Source organism: Phascolarctos cinereus, unplaced genomic scaffold, assembly GCF_003287225.1.
Source record: "Phascolarctos cinereus isolate Bilbo 61053 unplaced genomic scaffold, phaCin_HiC Scaffold_1;HRSCAF=81, whole genome shotgun sequence".
Taxonomy (NCBI): Eukaryota; Metazoa; Chordata; class Mammalia; order Diprotodontia; family Phascolarctidae; genus Phascolarctos; species Phascolarctos cinereus.
The window spans coordinates 170,990,779-171,011,797 of NW_027555514.1; the positions used below are offsets into that span (position 1 = coordinate 170,990,779).

Below are 21,019 nucleotides of genomic sequence, written 5' to 3' on the forward strand. Positions count from 1 at the left end.
CTTGTTTTTGCATAGGTCTGATTGTGCCATTTTCCTTTTTAAAAACATTTAGCTTTTCCCTATTCTTATTCTTTTGAGACTTGATCTACACCAATTTCTCTGTCCTCTTGGCACTCTATCTCTCTCCTGTTTCTCTCTCCAGGTCTTCAGGTTTCCATGACATCTCTCTCTTTCTAGCCTACATTGCTGGTTCTCTCACTCCTATTGAGGCTTGGAGTCACCATTATTTTACTGTACTTCTGACAATCCCTACTCCTCACCATTCCTAATTGGGCAACTGCTGATCACTTCCCACTACTGTCTCCACTATTCTTCAAGCAAAGTGTTAGCATTCTTTATTAATGAGCCAGCCCACGCCAACATGCCTGGGTCTTAGTTATTATATTGCCAACTCTTTTGTTAGGCTTATAGCTCCATCATGCCCCCCCCCCCAAAAGGTCCTTCAAGCAGCTGTGCAGACTTTAAAACTCTTTTGTCTTGATTAAAGATCCACAGCCTTCATTTATCAGTTAGAATATCTGAATTTCATTCACTTTTCTTATATGTAAGTACCTCCTAATGAGGTTAGAGAAAAGCACTTTCACCTCTTCCCATTTACCTTTCACATATTCCCTCATGAGAGTTCAGATATGACCTTATGCACTTACTTAGCTCTGTGACCCTACACAAGTCACTTAACCCCATTTCCCTCAGTTTCCTCAACTGTAAAAATGGTGATAATAGCATCACCTACCTCCCATGGTTGTTGTGAGCATCCAATGAGATAATATTTGTAAAGCACTTCACTTAGCACAGTGCTTAGGATTTGTTCTGTGAAATTTGGATTCAGTCAAAGGTCCAAACTTGAGGACCTAGAGGGCCAAATGTGACCTTGAGGCCACAGGTTCCCCACTCCTGCGTACTAGGCACCATAAATGCTTATTTCCTTCCCTTTTCTTTCTCACCCATTCCCCGCCCCTACTTTACCCTTCCCCTGCCCAACCGAGGTGAAGCCATGAGACTTGGAGAAGCCTTAAGAAAGTACTAAAAGCACCAAAAAAGAAGAGGGGAAATGCACTAAACTGGAGACCACCAGCTATAAATCTATGTTCCTTTTTTTTTCTTTCTATTATATCATATTTAGTGTAGGGTAAGCTGGGGTTATGATTATGTCATAGATATAATCATCATAGATTTGGGGGGAAGCAAATTTTAGGTTAGTTCTTGAAGAAACTAATGGACAGAAACTGGTAGAAAGGAGTGGGGAGGACCTACTTTTGAGAATGACAGAAGTAAATTACATTAAGCACATATTTAAATGCACAAAGGACTGTATTAAGCACTGATGGCTACTAAGATAAATAAGCTTCCTAAAAGCTTATAGTTTATTGAAAGAGATATGTCAGCATGGCTCTAAAATCAGCAGCATTTTCTTTCTTTAGGTTCAATATTGGGATGAAATGAGGCACTTGTCAGAGAACATTTAACATTTACTTTGCCCTAGTTCAATAAGAATATGCCACAAGAGGCACAACTTTTCTGGACATGTCCTGCCTCATCTTCGTATGGAAACATACTTGGTCAGTAAGTGATTAGGGGATGGCACCCAGAAAGTCCCAACTGTATGGGGTTGTAACTTTTTATACTTCTTGACTAGAAAGCATCATCAGGTTGCATGGCGGTAGGAAACTGCTTCAGGGAAGTTGGGGCAGAAAAAAGTTGCATCAGGAAAGTGCTAGGTCTGTCATAGATTATGTGTGCATAAATAACCATCGTACAAAATACAACAGATACAAAAGAGAAACATCAACAAAGTGAAGATTTCAGGGGAGAATGAAAAAAAACAACTTATAGCTGAGAGAAATTTGGGAAAGCTTCATGGAAGATGTAACATTTGAACAGGGCCTTAAAGGACAAGATAGGATGTTATCAGGCAGAAATGTCAATGCTGGTACAGTATATTCTGGGCAAAGAGGATGATGTGAGCAAACAGATATGGGAGCACAATTTTGGAAGAGTGTAGAGTATATAAAGGAAAGTAGTATGGAAAACAGCTGTCAGGATACTTTGGAGCCTTGAGGAGTATTGAGGAGCCTTGCATACTAACTAGGCTAATGATTAAATGTGTGGAGGCAGGAAAAAGAAAGTCATGTATGGGACAGTAAAGAAATTAGATTAACATGGATGAGTTACAGATACTGTACCATGTTAAAAAAATCTCACTTTTTTTTTAGGTTGGGAATTATAAATCAACATTTTGAAGGATCAGCTTTAATACGCCTGTACAACCTGCAGCCTGCAGGCTGGAGGCAAACCAAAGGATTTCGGGCAGACTGTGAAAAATGCAGAGGGTGTTTTCTTCTATATTTTTTGCAGGCTGTCTAAATTCCTTTGGTGGGCTACAAGTTGTGCAGGCCTGGATTATAAAATAGTAGTTCTACTAATTAAATATACTTATGTGATCATCCTGGGACCCTTGATAAAGGCTCCATGTCCAGGTCAGTTTGATTAGTCTAGTTTAGAGTTTAGAAAAACAAACAAAAAATGTAACAATTGAGAAGCTTGCCATAAAGTATAAACTTTTAAGTCGTGAAAATGCAGGGGAGCAAAGGGAGTACTTATCAAACTGCTAAGAACTTGAATTACTTAGAGGAGAATTTTTCAAATTGCATTCTATTGATAATCTTTTCTTAGAGAATTGGGGTTTATTAAATCACTTTATTCCTTATTTTTTTCTCCATCTAACAAGCATCTTATTTATACTTATTTGATTTCAATTAGATGTAGGTCTTTCTCCACCATACCTGTCCCAAGATATTCACAGATGCAAAGAAACAGTAACAGATAACAGATCCAGATTTATTACATACAAATGACAATACATTTTTATATGTAATCCCTTTCCCAAGGCCCATTGGTATGGGACTCTCTCCTTATTGGTGTAGATGAAGGCCCTGTCCTGTCTTAGGGCAGGGCAATTGTTGAGAGCAGCTGTTTTCCTCAGCACTATAGCATTCATAATAATAATTAATGATAATAATAGCTAACGTTTATATAAACCTTAAGAACTGCAAAACACTTTACGTATCATTCCCATTTTACAAGTGAAGAAACTGAGCCTGAAAGAGGTTAAATAATCTGCCCAAGCAGCAAATTCAGGGCTTGTTGTGTCCAAGTCTGCCACTCTAACCACTACACCATTCAGAGCAGTCTGAGGGTCTAAGCTCTTGAGAAAACTCAGATCTTTTATGTGACAGGCTGATGACTTTTTCAGAACTTAAAATTCTTCATTTTTAATGATTATCATCCTTTAAAAATATATCAAAGGATCACAGGAACAATGCCTAATTGAATATTGTTGGCTTCAGAAGTTGCTGTGGAACCTTTTCTCTGCAGACTGGCAAAGACCAATCTGTGAAGTATGCATAGCTCCCGTCTTACGATTTATTAGGGTGTAGTGTTACCTGAACCCCAGATAGCATCACTGTTTAGATACTACATTACCACAGGATTCTATAAGTGGTCCAATAAATAAACTCTAAAAAGAGTAAATGGATGCATTTGATCATACTTTCAATAGAAAATTAAATTTACTGATGTTTTAATGAAACTGTTCTTCTACCCTTTGCAGTTTTCATCTTATTACCCATATCCCATGTTCTAGTGCTCTCATATTTACTTGATTCTGTGAATACACGTGCATGTCTTACAATAGGTAATATTGATGCAAAAAATCTGGAATGTGAAAGAATTCTTAAGGTGTATGGTTTCTGAAGATGATTATGGGTTTCTTAAGGGAATTCAGGAAATATTTGTTGAGTGCCTACAATGTTGAAGACACTTTGTGAGGCAGTCATCTTTGTGAAAAACCCTTGTCAGATCTTGCTGTAGTCCAGTATTCTCTTTGCGTTTAGCCAAAGATATATTCTCATAATAGAACGTTTAAAATTTACCAGAGGAACTTTCTCCATTGCTTGACCTATGTTACCTTTTCTCCCAAGATAGCACCCAATAATTCTTATGTTCATAGCCTTGCTGGATTTGTCGCCTTTCATATTAGTCCTCCCCTTTATCAATTACCAAATAAACACAAAGAAATTTAGGGATTTGAAAGGCTGTTATGTATGTAAATGATTACAAGGGTATTATTAGTAAATCTTTCTTAGGAAAAAAATAGATTTTTGTCATTGGAATGGGAATGATGTCAATCTTTCTAATGAGATGTATTTTTTTTAAAAAAGTACCTCATTGTACAATGTTTTTTAAAAAATCCTATGTAGAAATAATAACTCCAGATATTATTATACAACACTATAACAATTCTGCACATTTTTTTATAACAAAGCTGACGAAATTAGTGATAAAATTATTAACATTTTCTCCAGCACCAGCATTAAATTAGAAAAGAGTTGGCTGTATTTTAAAACTGATTTCCTTTGGTGATTATGTTTATTGCTTGTTAAAAAAAAACAAGGAAAAAATCACTGAATTAAGTTGATGTTTATTTGCAGGGTGGTGCTAGATGCAGATCAAAGACCTATAATTTTATTATGTGTGGAAATCAGGGTACAGAAAAACGTCTTAGTGGTACAGATCAGCTGTTTATGCTGTAGAGAGTTGCTTTGCGTATTGAGCATGATTTGCCCATGATCACACAAAGTATGTATCAGAAATAGGACTCAAACTTAGTTCTTTCTGTTACTGAAGCCAGCCCTTCAACCCCTATGCATAGTCTTTAAATTGACTACACTTTGAGTAAAATAGAGATAGTAGTTAACCAGTTCCTCTCTTTCTTTAAAGCTAGCATCAGTCATTTAATTTCTGATTCACTAACATTAAAAAATATATATATCTGACTTCAGAAAAAGCAAGTAATGAAAATTTCCTGTATAGAACTCATTGTCTTTTTTTCAGTTTGGTTAAACTAAAATTATCTTTTATACCTGATCAAGAACCTTACTTAGGGAGGGATGAAATTTGCCTTATCACCTCATTTCCTTTTTCATCAGATTTGCCTGTGAAACACTGAAATTCATTAAGCAGTTATTTTCTTTGGTTTGGAGAACTAAAAAAAAAATTAACAAAATTATTTTTCTTTTTTCTTAATTGAAGTTACTAATTAAATAGTTACAGATAAAGAATGAGTAAAGACATGTTGCTACCGGTCTGCTGTTTCCAAAATAGGAACCTAAAATTGAAAATGCTTTCCAACAGTGGATCTTAGAGTTCTTAAAAATCATCACGGTGCTTTCTCACTGCTCATCTTTTTCTCTACTTCTTTTTTTTTATTTGAGTCATTTATGTATTTCACATTGAATTTCCGAGTACAGTGACAGTATGAGGAGATGACACAGTTATGAAATAATCACTGTAATTCCAAACATTTTGTCCACTTTATAATTTACTTAGGAGCATGAGCAACATAAAAATAAATGAAGCATTTTTGTGTCGTGTATAAAATATAGTCCAATATAAAACCATTAATACTTCACCCTTGAGTCATTTTTTTCCAATTCAAGATCTCAGGTTATTTTAGGAACTTAAAACCTTATATATACTTTCTTTTCTTTGGGTTAGCATTGCTAATAGTATTACTTTTTTGCATATTGGTAAACTGAGAAATATTAAGTAAAGTGTGGTTTGCATTCTTTCATGGAAGGTAAATGAGAAATCCAAAAATTTCTGCCAGGAGTCTTAGTTAAGATCCCTGTTCCCTCCAGAAGTTACATAACAGAATGGTGAATCCCAAGATCTTCTGGTTATTTGACCACTTTAGCAGGGCCAATATAATATAATAATACAGATATTCATTGTGCACTTCCTGGTAAAAAGATAGAGGGAGACACAAAGTTTAGATAATATAAGGCCCTTGTCCCCAAGGCTTTAGTAGGATAAGATAGATAATTATAATATAAAATGTTATGCAAGTGAGTTAGTGAGTGACACAACAAAGTGTTGTGTGAAGTCCAAATGGGGGGAAATGTCTCTCAACCAAGGCCATAAGGAAATACTTTACTGGAGAGGTGACACTTAGTTGTGACAGCAAGGGAAAATTTTAAAATGAAAAACAAAATAAAACATGGAAGCTAAAAGTTATGAAGGGACTTCAGGGGGAATATCAGCCAGTCCGAATCCAGAACACGAACCATTTCTACGTGCCCAGAAGTGGTCATCCCTGTGAGCCAGCACGATTTCACTTAAGAATAGGTCATGCCAGCCTATCGTCATTTCCTTTTTTGCTAGTGTAACTAAACTGAAAATTCAGGAAATGCTGCATAAATGGTTAGTTTGGTTCTAAATCCCTGGGAAGGAACAGATACAGCCTCATGCTTCTTCAATATAACCATAGTGTTTACTTTTCATATACAAACCATTGGTGGTATACCCAACAAAAAGGCTGAAAGCATTCATGTGCTCATCAGCCAGGCCACCCAAGTCTCAGCTGTTGAAGCTGAGGGATTTCACGTGGCATCTACAACAAAAAGCAAAACAAAATCAGTCCTACCTAATATGACTGGCTGATTCCATGTGGCCCCAGCGTTTGATGCAAGGGTGTGCACAGAAGGGCAAAGGGAAGTGAAATTTGTTTCAAATCAACCAGTCAGGGGCAAGCAGACCCTTCCATCCTTTTGAATATGCCAGTGTTTATGAAACTAGATGAGGATGCACACAGGGATTGGTAAGGGGAATGTGATAGTTATCTTCAAATATTTGAAGGTCTGTCATCTGGAAGGATAATTATATTTATTCTCCTTGGTCTTGGAAACTAAGATCAGTGGCTTTCTAGCTACTATACAATGCAGTATACAAAGTCAGTTATACAATGGCACGTTGCTGCTCAATGTAAGGAAAAGCTTTCTAGTGATTACAAATGTGTCAATGATCTGATCTATCACTGGATGTCTTCAAACAGAAGCTATATAAGTACTTGCTAGGAATGTTGTTTTGGGACAGGGACAGGATTCATGCTTTGCATTGGCCCAGATGACCTCTGAGGTCTCTTTCCAACTCTGAGATTCTACATTTCATTTTGTTTTTCATTTACAAGAGGCCTACTGCTGTGACAGCCAGATGCTGAGGCAAATAAATGGTTGGGAGGGAATGAATGACTGCAAATGATTGTTGACTGCAGTGCCACAGGCCAGAACCAGTTTGCTCCTATTTCCGGAAGCATTTTTTAAAAATGTTCTCTTCAAACTACTGCATTCTTTTCTGTTGAAGAGACTTTGCTTACCAGAACATTTGTTTGTCATCTGACTAACGGAACAGCCAGAAGGTTCTCGTGTGTGCTATTCCTGCTTACTTAACCTGGTCTAGGAAAGATAGATGAGAGTTTAACATGCTTATCATTCAAATGCTGTTAATGCTTAGGAAAATTATTGCTTGTTTTCACTCAGAGATCTCATTACATCTGAGTTGACTCAGAACCTATGAAGTGGTATTAGAAATCAGTCTTAAAGAGGCACCAAATGAATTATATCCAGTACAGTTACAGTGTAGTTAAAGCCATTGGGATAGACAGGTACTATAGAAGATTTAAGTTATCAACTTGATATTGAGAAAATATTTAGGCAGGAAAACAAAATTAATATAGTATTAATTTTCTGACTTGCTGCTGATACTGCAGCACCCTCCCCGTGGTTCTTCCAGAAAACATGGAGGAACTCTGGAACTTTGGGGCCTGCCTCTCCTGATTGGTAAGAACTCAATATATTTATCCTACATCAGATCGAACCATGCTTTCCTATCCTGGTCATTTTTCTACCTGCTTTGTAGTACTAAATTATTCCCACTCCCTTTTCTGCCACTCTCTAGCACTTCCCTCCTCTCATTTCATGTTCTGTTTCTGAAAGAGTGGGTTAATCCATTGCCTTATTGTTCTACTCACCATCCCTGTGACTTCCTCGATCAAAATATCCTGCCTTGGCCACTGTTCCGCCTTTATGTGTTGTCACATCCTAAAAATGTGAACCCTTTGAGAGAATGGACTTACACCTTTGCATTTGTATCCCCAGCACACATCACAGTGCCTGGCACACAGAAAGCACTTTGCAAATACTTATTCATTCATGCAAATGTAGTGATTCATAGCTCTTTTTTTCCCTTCTGAAATGAGCTCCTATAGTTCATTCTTAATTTTCTCCAAGTGAGGACAAGTCTGTTCAGGATTCTTACAGAGGGATCCTGGCATAAGATTCAATTCAGTTCACATATTTGGTGACTTCAATGGTAATCTTATCCCTGAAAATTTATCACTTCCAAGGGTGCAACTTGTCAGTGCTTTGAATCATTGGAATCTACTTTAGGTATCCATAGCTGGGCTTGCTTAGGCTCTATGTGGGTACGTTACCTAATTGTGACATTCTCATGCCCTCTTTTCCTCCCATCTTGTTAGTGATATGAGGACCGATACTCTAAAAGTGGGACTCAATTTTACAAATATTTATTAAGTACTTAGTTTGTTCAGGACATTGTGCTAGGTACAGAACATAAAAGTATGAACAAGACAGGATTCCTGCCCTCATGAAACTTGGGTTTAATAGGGAGAGATGACACATATATACATGAGCAGCTAGATGGCACATTAGATAGAGTTCTGGGCTTACAATCAGGAAGAACTCAGTTCAAATATGGCCTCAGACACTTAACTAGCTCCATGACCCTGGGCAAGTTATTTAACTTCTTTTTGCCTCAGTTTCCTGAATTGTAAAGTGGATCAATAATAGCACCTACCTCTCAGGGTTGTTGTAAAGATTAAATGAGATACTGTTTATAAAGTGCTTAGCACTGTGTCTGGCATATATTAGGTACTATAGAAATGCTTATTCCCTTCCTGTCCACAAATAACCATAATGGGAAATTGTATTGAATAGTGGTATGATATTTGGGGGAAGGTTATTGCCAACTGAAAGATTAGGGTGGGAATCAGATAAATCTCTATAACGGAGATGGCCTTAGAGTTAGGCTTTTAAGAACAAGGAAGAATTCAGTAGCTAAGAGGGCATCTGGAAACAACATTAGAAAAGGCATGGAAGCAGGAAAGTATTTAGGGGACAGTAAGTAGTTAAATGTATCTGGAGCATAGAAAACCTGGAAAAGACTAGTATGAAATATGGCTAACAACTCAAGAGTTTCAAAATTATGGATAATCTTTAATGCTAAGGAAAGAGTTTGAAGTTAACTGAGTAGACTAAGAGCTAATGAATAATTTTGAGCAGAAGAGTAATACAACCAGATCTATGAATAAAAAAGATTATTATGGCAAACAGTGAAGGAGGGATTATAATGGGAATAAAATAGAGGAAGGAAGGTCTTTTTGATGATCTGGCAGTGGTAACATCCTACCTCTTTGAGGGGTTTACAAGAATAGGGGGACTTTTCCAGGGTCACACAAAACTATTAAGTGACTTAGGACATATTTGAACTCAGGTCTTCCTGACTCCAGGATAAGCACTTTATTTACTATGCCACCTTGCTGCCCAATAGAATAGAATGGATAGCAACAATATAGGAAATGTTACGGAGATAGAATTAACAGGACTTGGTAACTGCATATGAAATGTAAGGTAAAGGAAAAAGTGAAAGATAATACCAAGATTGTGTAAGTGAGAGACTGAGTGAATTCCTTGACAAGAAATAGCCATATCAAAAGGAGAAGTGGATTATGAGTCAGTCAATAAATATTTATTAAGCACCTACTATGTGCCAGGCACTGTGATGAGGAAATGAATAAGCACCTTTTTTGGATATGATTTTGAACTGCCAATTAGACATCCAAGTGAAGAGATCTTGTAAACTTTTCAAGAAATGGGTTTGGAGTTCAGAACTGGAGGTATAAATTTGGAATTATCTATATAGAGATGATATATGAAATTGTGGCAGTGAGTGAAATTTCCACTGTACTATAAATAGTCTTAGTATCACAGTATCACAGAGTCAGTATATGCCATGGAAGAGCTTAATCCCATGTCTTCCTGACTCTGAGATTAGTTCTCTACCCACCATCCCACCTGCCTAGATGCCAATTGATATAAATACAGATACAGATACAGATACAGATACAGATACAGATACAGATACAGATGCCTACCTAAAGAGGAAGAGTGAGGTAGCAGATAAAGAGTCAGGAAGATGTGACAAATTTCACATTTCATCTCTGCCATATATTGGCTATTTGACCCTGATTAGTGACTTAACCTCTCGGTAGCCCAGGCAGCTCCTTAAGACTGTAAGTTGGTGGGGCAGCTAGGTGGCGGAGTGGATAGAGCACCAGACCAGAATTCAGGAGGACCTGAGTTCAAATGCGGCCTCGGACACATAACACTTCCTAGCTGTGTGACCCTGGGCAAGTCACTTAACCCCATTGCCTAGCCAAAAAAAAAAAAAAGACTGTAAGTTGCAGAGCAGATGGGGATTGTTTTTGCTAGGGAAAGTTTTGCGCTGGGAGCTTCTAAGAGTATGAAATCTCTCTGTGTGCATATTATGCATGTATTTCGTATAGCATGTAGAAATATTTATCTGTTTAATACAAATATATGTAAATGTCAAAGTTATAGTTAGAATTTGTATATATATATGTATATGCACATAGAAGTATATATGCACATATTTGTGTATGTGCTATATATACATGTATACACACACACACACACACACACACACATATATATATATATCAGTCAGCAAAATCTATATATATTATATATAACATTATATTATGTCCCAGTATTGTGCTGAGCATTGGAAATATAAATATGATTAGAAAGAATAAGAGTCTCTGCCCTCAAGGAGCTTACATTCTAATGAGAGAAGACAATACATACAAGGAAACTGAAAAGGGGAAATGTACTCAGTGGAGGGAAAGAGATTCATAGAGAAAGCCCCGAGTGTAGTCTAGAGAGGAATGAGATATGGCCTGGGAGTCCTCCTTGAATAGAAGTCTTAGGAAGAGCTAGATGGCACTGTCTTGAGTTGTAATCCTGCCTCAGAAACTTTCTTTGCTGTGTGACCCTGGGTAAGTCATTTAACCACTCAGTGCCTGTTTCCTCATCTGTGAAATGGGCATAATAATTTAATGATAATGAGTTAACATATACAAAGCTCTTTGAAAAATCTTAATGCAGGATATAAGTCCCTATTATTAATATTAATTTCTAGGTTATCCTGACATTACTCACCCTGTTTTCGTCCTACCTGTCTGACTATTCTTTCTCAGTCTTCTTTGTGGATCTTCACCCAGGTCATACCCCCTTAATTATAGGTATCTTCCAGAGTTCTGTCCTGGGTACTGTTCCTTTTTCTCTCTTTGCTATGTCATTAGTGATCTCATTATCTCCTGTGTATTAGAAGAAGGGAATAGAGGAAAAATATTTATTAAGTACCTACTATGTGCCAGACACTCTACTAAGAGCTTTACAAATATTAACTCATTTGATTTTCACAACTCTGTGAGGCACTTGCTGTTATGGTCCCCCTTTTGCAATTGAGGAAACTAAGGTGGACAAAAGTTAAACGTCTTACCCACAGTCACACAGCTAGTGTCTTTGGCTAACTCTGAACTCAGGTCTTTCTGACTACAGGTGCAGTACTATATCCATTATACCACCTAACTGCCATTATTATCAAATTTAGAATTTTTCCATGAATGATATTTCTTCTTTTTAACATAGATTTGTATTCTTAGTTCAGTCTCTCATTACTGCTAAAATTGATTTTTGAAACTTTTTGTTGGTTAGTCTTCCAGACCATGTCTTGAAGTGAGTGCCATTTAATTCCAAGTACGATTATTAGGGTCATTTTAAGTAATAGGGTTAGGTTTCATGGGTTGCCTATCACTGAGTATCTTCATTAGCTGCTTGTCAGTTTTTAATTAGGGTTTAAATTGGATTTCTCACTCTGACCACTCTCCATGGATATGCCACTTCTGCATTACTGTAACTTGCCAAATGGTTTCAACTTTGAATTCCAAAGAGTAGACTAATAATAGTGCTATGACTTTCTTTAAGTATTCTGTTATTTATTTATTTCTTACAGAGTGTATTGTAAGAAAGGTAACATGACAGTTTACAGGTGAAAAGTATGACCGAGTCAAAGATTCCTCCCTTAGAAACTGCATTTTTTCCCTTTAGCATAAAAGGACTAAGTCATTCTATCTAAAATATTCTATGTGGAAGTATACTCTTTAAAGTTTTAAACATTATGTGATATCTAACATATATGCATACCTTGATTGCTGAAAATTAGAGCTATTCATTGGACTATGTACAGATGAGTTAGAACATGGAATCAATTAGTTTGATACTTAGTCCTCTGCTTTAAAATCCCAAAAAACAAAGTTGTGTTACACTTTAGCTATGAAATGCCAATTTGATTTATACCTTGGCTTGCAAAGTTGTGAGAAATGTTTGATTTCTCAGTGACAATTGGATTATTTCCATCACCTGATATTTGAACACAGTTCTCTGCTTTTCCCCTTTTTAAAAAGCTGGAAAGAAGGAAAAGGGACCTAGACTGATTTGACCAGACTCACGTATATCCTACATAAAGCAAGTCATAAACAGATATAAATTAGGATGTGATGACACTGAATTTTTGATCAGGTGCTTAGCCCACTAAGCTGATTTTTTTTTAAGTACACACACACATATAAACATTGCAATGATTTTTGCCAACACAATGCATTGTTATAAAATGAGACTGAGTTTTTAAAAAAAATTTCAAGACAACAGATTAATGTGATCTTTCATCAGTTTCAAGAGGCTATGAGTATATTTTGAGACAACATGGAATAATGGGTAGAGAGCCTCAGATACAAACAAACTTGGGTTCAGCTCTCACTCTGACACATACTAGCTCTCTTACCATGAGCGATTCCCTTAACTTCTCAGAGCTTCGGAAAACTAAAGCTATGTCATAGATCAATGTCTAACCTGCATTGGTAGATGGTTTGCTTATTGGTAGTTCTCCGTGCTAATGAAATCACATATCACAACAACAACAGCAACAACAGCAAACTAATGCACATTCCAATTACATTATTATTGCTCAAAGCATTTTTGAAATACATCTTTTGAAATTATCTTAAACATCATTCACAAGTGAAGAAAACAGAACCAAGAGAACAACAAATTTGCTAACTACAATAATAAAAATAAAAATACTAAGAGGCCTCTGAAGTTAGGTTAAATATAATGACCAACCCTTGCTTTTAAGGACATATGAGGACACACTCTTCCCTCCTTTTGCTAAAGAGGTGGCAGACTAGGGGTACAAAATGTCACATATGCTGTGAGACAGTTGTTAGTTGGTGTTACGTGACTTATATTTTCATAAAGAAAGGTTCTAGGGGGTAAACAGTTGGGAAGTAACTGTGGTGTAAAAAACCCAAAGTCATCAATAACACTTAAAATAAAGCCATGTGTTTATTCTTTTGAACGTCTTCAGTAGTGCTTCTATTGAGAACTTCTTATTTACAAGATGTAGTTCTAGGTTCTGGGGGTAGAAAAAAAATAGAAAACAATCCTCCTGCACTCAAGGAGTTTATGTTCTACTGGAGGGATATAACATGTAAACATGTACTATATGATGATTGGAGGAGGAAGAGAGAACTTAACAACTGGGACAGTCAGTCAGTAAGGGGCTATGGTACCTGAGCTGAACCTTGAAAGACCCTAGAGATTGTAAGAGTCAGAGGTGAGGGTGAAGCACATTCAAGTATGATGCTTGGGCAAAGGCACAGAGGCTGGAGACGGCGACCAAATTTCACGATGAACAAGTAGGTCAGTTTAGCTGGAATGTAGAATGTATGAATAGGAGTGATGTGCAGTGCCCTAGGAGCTAGAGGTTGCAGCCAGTTGGAAAGGGCTTTAAATATTAACCTGAAGAGTCTGTGTTGTATCCTAGAGAAATAGTTATTAATATAGGCCTATTCGTTTATTTAAAATATTTAACCATATTTCAATACAATAGCTTTTCTTTGTAATCTTCTATATTTCATGCATTTAAAGACATTATTTTGAGAAGGAGCCTAATGGCTTCATCAGATTCCCAGAGGGGTCCTAGACACCAAAAAACCCTCCATCCTAGAGGTAATAGGGAGCCATTGAATGTTTTGAATAATGGGGTGGCACTTTTAATTTGCATGACTCCGTTTGTTTCTCTTGTACTTGTCTGCACATTTGCACTATTGTTCCTGACTCATTTTGTCATTATTGTCTGCAGTGTGCTCTAGCTGATCAAGACTGAGGAAGGAAGAGAAAGTGGCATTTGCCCAACATACATAGTTGTGTTTACTAGCTATCAACTGCTTAGGCACCTATATCTTTGTGAACATGTATGTATATAAAATGTATTATGTACAACTGAGCATTATATATAATAGACATTTAACAAATGTGGCTATGTAGCAGTTCATGTAAAACATGTACCATGTGCATATACACATGTATATATACATACATGTATATATCCATACATATATGTATGTTGTATATATCATACATATATATGTGTGTATACATATGTATTTATACATACACATGCACTCAATATGAGTCAGCAAATGACATGATAGCCAATGGATATACACATATAATATGTATATGAGTATATAAATGGTCATCTATGCTTTAGATAGATGACTGTGGCAGTTATGTGGAGGATGAATTGGAGGATAGAAGAGGTTGAAATATTTCAACAAAATACTTGGGCATCCTTACTATTCTTTCATTCAACCATGATTCACATCCTTGTCTTTATCCTTAACTCTTTCCTTCTTACTTCCATATCTAGTTAGTTGCTATACCCCTCTCTACTTATATAGCCAACACCCCAGCTTAGGCCCTCATAAACTTTCATGTGGAATACAGCATAGTCTCCTAATTGATCTGACTTTCAGTCTCTCCCCTCTACAGTATTCTCCCCAAATTCACCTTCCAAAAAATGTCTGGTCATATACATACAGATATGCATATATATGTGTATATATCCTTCCCGTTAGTTTTTTAAGGGGATTATCATGTCACATTATTGACTCTTGTTGAGCTTTCATATATATATATATATATGTATATATTTCAAATGAACTATTGTATGCTTACATTTATCTATCATCTTCCATGCATAATGTTCAATTGTAGATATTGAATTATGTACCCACACATATATAGATACATGGGCAGTTGATAATTAATAAATACAACTGTATATATTGGGCAAAAGCCATCTTCCTCTCCTTCCTTAACCCTCACTACAACTAGAGTATTTAGTAGAGAAAACTGGCATGTTGGGACAGAGATAGTACAAATGTATAGAGAGGAAAATTAGTAAGGCCACTCAAGTGGAAAATATTCTTAAAAATGAACACTTTCCCATCTTCATCAAGGTTAAATACCCTATCTAGATTAATAGAAAGCATAGCTTGATGCTGTTGGTTTAACCTGGCTACTTGCCTCTGCTCACTTAGGGCAAGTAATAATTGGGAAATATTATTGGGTTCCACAGCTAGAACACTTGCAGATAGCTATTAAGTAGCATTTAGTGCTTTAAGGTTTTCAAAGAACTTTGATTGTGTTATCTCATTTGGTCTTCACAGCAGCCCTGTGAAGTAGATGCTATTATTATCTCCATTTTACAGATAAGGAAACTGAAGCAGAGGTTACTTACTCAGGGTCATACAGCTTAGTAAGTCTCTGAGGTAGGATTAAATGCAGGTTTTCCTGACTGCAAGTATGGTACTCAATCTGCTACCCCAACTACTTGCCTAAGAATCAGAGACTTCCTCATCCCCAGCTTTGGGAGGCCTTTCCCACTCTCTGTTTACATGGAGATGTATCTTTTTTTTTAGAATTCACCCATTTGGTTTTATTTGGGTCTTGGTGCCTCATCTTTATGCTTCTTGAAAGAAAAGGGATGCTTAGTAGGGGATCCTATTTCTATTTATCTTTGGATAGTTAAAGGGAATCAGAGAGCTATCCTGGTTTGTAATCTTAGAAGCTAGTTACACTTTGGAAGAGAGATCACCTCTCAAAAGAGTTGGGGCCAGACCAGGAAGGGTAACAAGGATCTTTTCTGATAGACTAGCTCAGAATTGTCTCGTTTACTCCAGCAGTACTACACCAACAAAAGAAGTAAGTATCCTTACTTTTTTTCTTCTTCCAGTGAATGGAAGCATGTTTTCATTAAGATGGAAGATTCATTTATTTAAACTGGTTTGTTATTAAGACCTTATTATTTACATGTTTCAAATGTGCGTGTTTTGTTCTACATAAAAAGCATGATATGATGAGTTTGTTGGAACTGTAATTTTTTTTTTCAGTCATTTTTCAGTTATGTCTGAGTCTTTGTGACCCCATTTGGGGTTTTCTTAGCAAAGATACTGGAGTGGTTTGCCATTTCCTTCTCAAGCTCATTTTACAGAGGAGGAAACTGAGGCAACAGGGTTAAGTGACTTGCCCAAGGACACACAGCTAGTAAATATGTGAGGCCAGATTTGAACTTAGGAAGATGAGTCTTCCTGACTCTAGGTCTGGCACTCTATCCACTGTACCATGTAGCTGTCCTAACAAAAACAACCACAAAAAGGATGATATGAATTTGTTAGACTTGTAATTAATCAATATTAAACCTCAATAACTATGTGGATGTATGTACAAATTGGAAAGTTAATTTGAAAATATAACCTGAAAAATATACTTCATTATCCTGTGATCCCCTTCCTAAGAATATACCTCAAGGAGATCTAAGATAGGAATAAAGGTCCAATAAAATGTCTACCAAAATATTAATAGAAAAGAAATGGAAATAAATCTAGTGCCCAACTACGTGAGAATCACTGAATGTAATGGAATGTTATTGTTCAGTACAAAATAGAGAAAGAATTAAAAAACTTTGGGAAGCTTTCTGTGAGGCAAAGTGAAATAGTAGAACCAAGAGAACAGTGAACATAATGACTGTAACAATATGAATAAAAAGATCATGAAAAACTAACTGACAATGAAAAGGTTGCTAAACTAAAAACTGGAAAAACCAGTAATGATACTGGAAAACAGATAATGAAATATTTATATATTTCATGATCACATGAAGTGTTTAAGTGAAGTTGTTTTGTAATTTGTTGACATTTTTACAGGGAGAGGTGGATTGCTAGAGATGGTGATGACATAATAACAGACAACAATTTTTTTAAAGAATATGCTTCAACACTTACCACTGTAAGCCTGAAGAAATAAACTTAAATTTTTAATTTTTTTTTCTAGCTGGCTCGTCATAATAAAGCATTACAGCAGATGCTTAAACCAGGATCTGATCCAGAGGAAGGAGATGAAGCTTTGAAATATTATGCTAACCATACGGCACAAATTGAAGTAATGTACTTTTGTTTCTTTGATGAGGACAACTGCAAAAGAAACAATTTTATTTTTAATGTTAGGCCATCCTCAAATATTTCTAGGAAAATTAAACAGAATTAAATGATTTAGCTTATACATATGCTAGAAAATCCTGTGGGATTGATATGTGGGAAATAGGAATGTACACTTTTAAAAGTTGGAGATTTTATTTTTTCCTAGCCCTTAGTGTTACAAACTAGAAAAGTTTTCAAAGGAAACAATGATAACAGGGCAATAGTATTTAAAGGAGGCATTGTAACTAATGAAAACATTAATCTATTAGTGGTTCCTTTATTTTAAATTGCAAAAAGCCCATTGAATTAGAATTTGAGAATTTTATAAGTAACTATTCCAAGTGAAAGAAACAGAGAAAGGACCAACAATATTTTGAGACTGAGATATTTTGAGTTTGGACTAACTGAACTATTTCCATTTTCAATATCCAATATCTAGCCCTACCCTACCCCATCTTCATGTTAGACATTTAAAGGTAGAAGTAAAGAGGCATCAAGTCAATACAGATATACTGTGAGAAACATGCTTTTCATCACTAAGCTATCATTTTGACATCAGTTAGCAAAGCTAATCAGACAAAAGTGGAAAGAGGAATGGATATTTATTATTCTTAATTTATATCCATACATACAATTTATATCCATACATATTCATTTCAGAGGCTATTTTAAGTGTACAATATGAGACATGATAGATTGGAGGAATGAGAAATGAAAGGTACCCTGGAGATAATTTAGTCCAATCCACTTATTTGACAAGTGAAGAAACTAAAGTCCCTTTATGTAAAGTAAATTGCCTTCAGGTCAAAGGGAGAAGTAACATTGCTAGGATTTGAAACCAAGTCTTCTGGCTCCCAATGAAATGCTTTTTCACAAGTGCTCTCCAAAGATGAAAAAGGAACATTTACTTCTCCTTATTACCCATACAGTTGATGACAATTTTTTTGGCCATACTTGAGATCACTTATGCTTTGCTATAAGGAAAAGTCACAGCTTGCCCTTCTTCCTGGAGGGAAGAAAGTTGGAATTCAGGATATCTCTTCATTGAAAAAGTCCAAGATTCAAAGTTCTTTGAGAAATATGGACCTTTTTGCATTCCAAGATCCAGATAATGAAAAATGTTTCCATTTGGTATTGCAAAAAGAGAGAGGAAGTTTTATCTCCATAAAAAAAGTGTTCAGTTGTCCATATGTCATACCCCAAATGCAAAGATTCACACATTCTCAGAGTTAGGATATCAAGGATCATCTAGTCCAATGTGTAATACTTTCTCAACTTAATTAATTTTACATCTTTGGAAATAGTATACATTTAGTCTATCTGAGGGGAAATCATTTTGAACAAATGAAATTCTGTATTATAGAATTAAAAAAAAGAATTCCAAAGAGAAAAATTTTATTATTGGTTTCATTATTACTGGCACAAATAGTAACAAATTTGTTTTAAAATATTGCTCATTACTTGACACTTACTAGCTGTGTGACCCTGGGCAAGTCACTTAACCCTGGTTGCCTCATCAAAAAGCAAAAAAAAAATACATACATACATACATATATATATATATATATATATATATGTATATATATATATATATATATATAGCTCATTAGAGACATTCTGAAGAACTACTGTAATGAATTTGATGAAAAAATATTTAATTATCACATCAATCTGTTGACTATAGATAACAGAATCTTGGAATCTAAATTCAACTTTTCGACTTGAAAGAAATCTTAAAATTCCAAATGGCAACTCAGTACAATAATCCCTACCACTATAATCCAAACTCTGCTTGAATGCTTCCAGTTAAGAGGAATTCTCTACTTGCAACATTTCATTTTTGGACTGCTATAATTACTAGAAAATTATTTATACTGGACAGAAACTTGCCTCCCTAAAACTGTCCTCCCCTAGTACTATTTCTGTTAGTAGAAACTTTATATGTCTACTCCCATATAACACTTTACTTATTGGAAGATCATTAATATCTTCCCCATTCATCATATCTTTATGCTAAACACCTTCATGTCTTCAACCATTACTCATATGTTATGATTTTCAGACTTCTCTCTCATTCTGATCAGTCACTCCCATATGTCCTTAGTTTGTTAATATCTTATGATGCAAATCCCATAATTGAATATAACATTACAGATGTCATAGGTATAATAGATTCATTATCTCTTGTGAAATCACTCAGTGCAGTTTTATTGATGCAAACTAAGAGTATGATATCCTTTTAGCAGACACAAAGCTTGTGGTCAACTAAAATCCGGAGGCCTTTTTCACATGAATTGCTTTCAGGTCAGCTATCTCCAATCCTGTGCTTGCATAATTAATTTTTTGAAATTAAAGGTGAAACTTTGTACTTGTCAAATTGTTGCTATCATTCCAACATTCCAAACTTTCAAAAGTTCTTCTCTAATACATGAAAACACTCCTCCCCCTTAGAAATATGAAAAAATGACCCTGAAATTTTGTTTTCACCAATCATTTCTGCATAGTACATGTACATTCTAAGAGCTTTAGCTCAGTGCTTGTCTGAATGATCAGATTCCAAATTAGGGAGGTCAGAATTAATAAGACCATGGTGTATGTAAATGTGCCTGACTTTATGTTTTACAAAGAATACAAAAATATGTACTTTGATTTAAATAATGAAGCTTTTATATCAGAAGTTCCCAAATTTATTTGGCCTACTGCCCCCTTTTTAAAAAAAAATACTCAGTACCCCTTTGGAAAACCCTCTAATGTTTTTAAAAAAATTTGTGTCATTTCAAAAAAATATTTTATATATGTATATATATATATTTAAAATGACACATCTTAAATTGAATAATGTATTATAAATTTATGGTTTTTTTCCTGCATTGAAATTTTGTTGATACAACATTATGTCATATAACCGTGTAGTATCGTATTGTAAACAAGTCATTACATGCCTATATTTGCGCTGATGCATGCTGGACTTCCCAACAATGCCCAACACATTTGCCTGCTAACATTTGCTTTTTAAGACCTGTTGGCAGACTTGACTAATTGGTTATAACTTGCATTTCATGTGTTTATTTGGAAAATAATGTGATCACTACGACTTTAACTCTATTACACAACAGATGAAACATACACAGATGGTTTTTCACAATTCTCTTCTTTCCTTATGCTTCCACCACCCTCTTATTTTTATTTAACATTCCCCAATTGTACCCAAGGCCACTACCGCCCCCTTGGATAGTTCCAATGCCCCACAGGAGGCAGTATTACCGACTTTGGGAACCTGTGTTTTATAAGATATAACATTTCTAGAGACTCATATCACACAATATAAATTATCTTGTTTCATAGCAGTCTTTTTAGGAAGATTGGAGTATTTGTTTTTTATCTCCTTGTTAGACTGTAAGCTTCATGAGGGCAAAAATCATGGCTTATCAGAATGTTTTATTTTCCCTAGTTCATTGAACACAGTGCTCTGAAGATGATAAGAATTGAATTAATTTTTGTTGAATGACCCAAATATTTATCAAGCATCCACTAAATGCAGTGCATTGGCTCAAGTACTGAGGAGGATGATACATAAATAAGATCACTGCCATCAAAGACATAGCAAACTGTAGGAATGATCAGACTAATATGAAGATA

General features: G+C 35.6%; 1 protein-coding gene across 1 annotated transcript in view; it reads left to right on the forward strand.

The window, feature by feature from the left end:
- ITPR2 (inositol 1,4,5-trisphosphate receptor type 2) overlaps positions 1–21,019 on the forward strand; it is a 509,346-nt gene that overhangs the window by 382,769 nt on the left and 105,558 nt on the right. Inside the window, exon 46 of the mRNA XM_020965011.2 lies at positions 17,235–17,342. Coding sequence (XP_020820670.1) covers positions 17,235–17,342 — 108 coding nt within the window. The remainder of the gene's footprint in view (positions 1–17,234; positions 17,343–21,019) is intronic.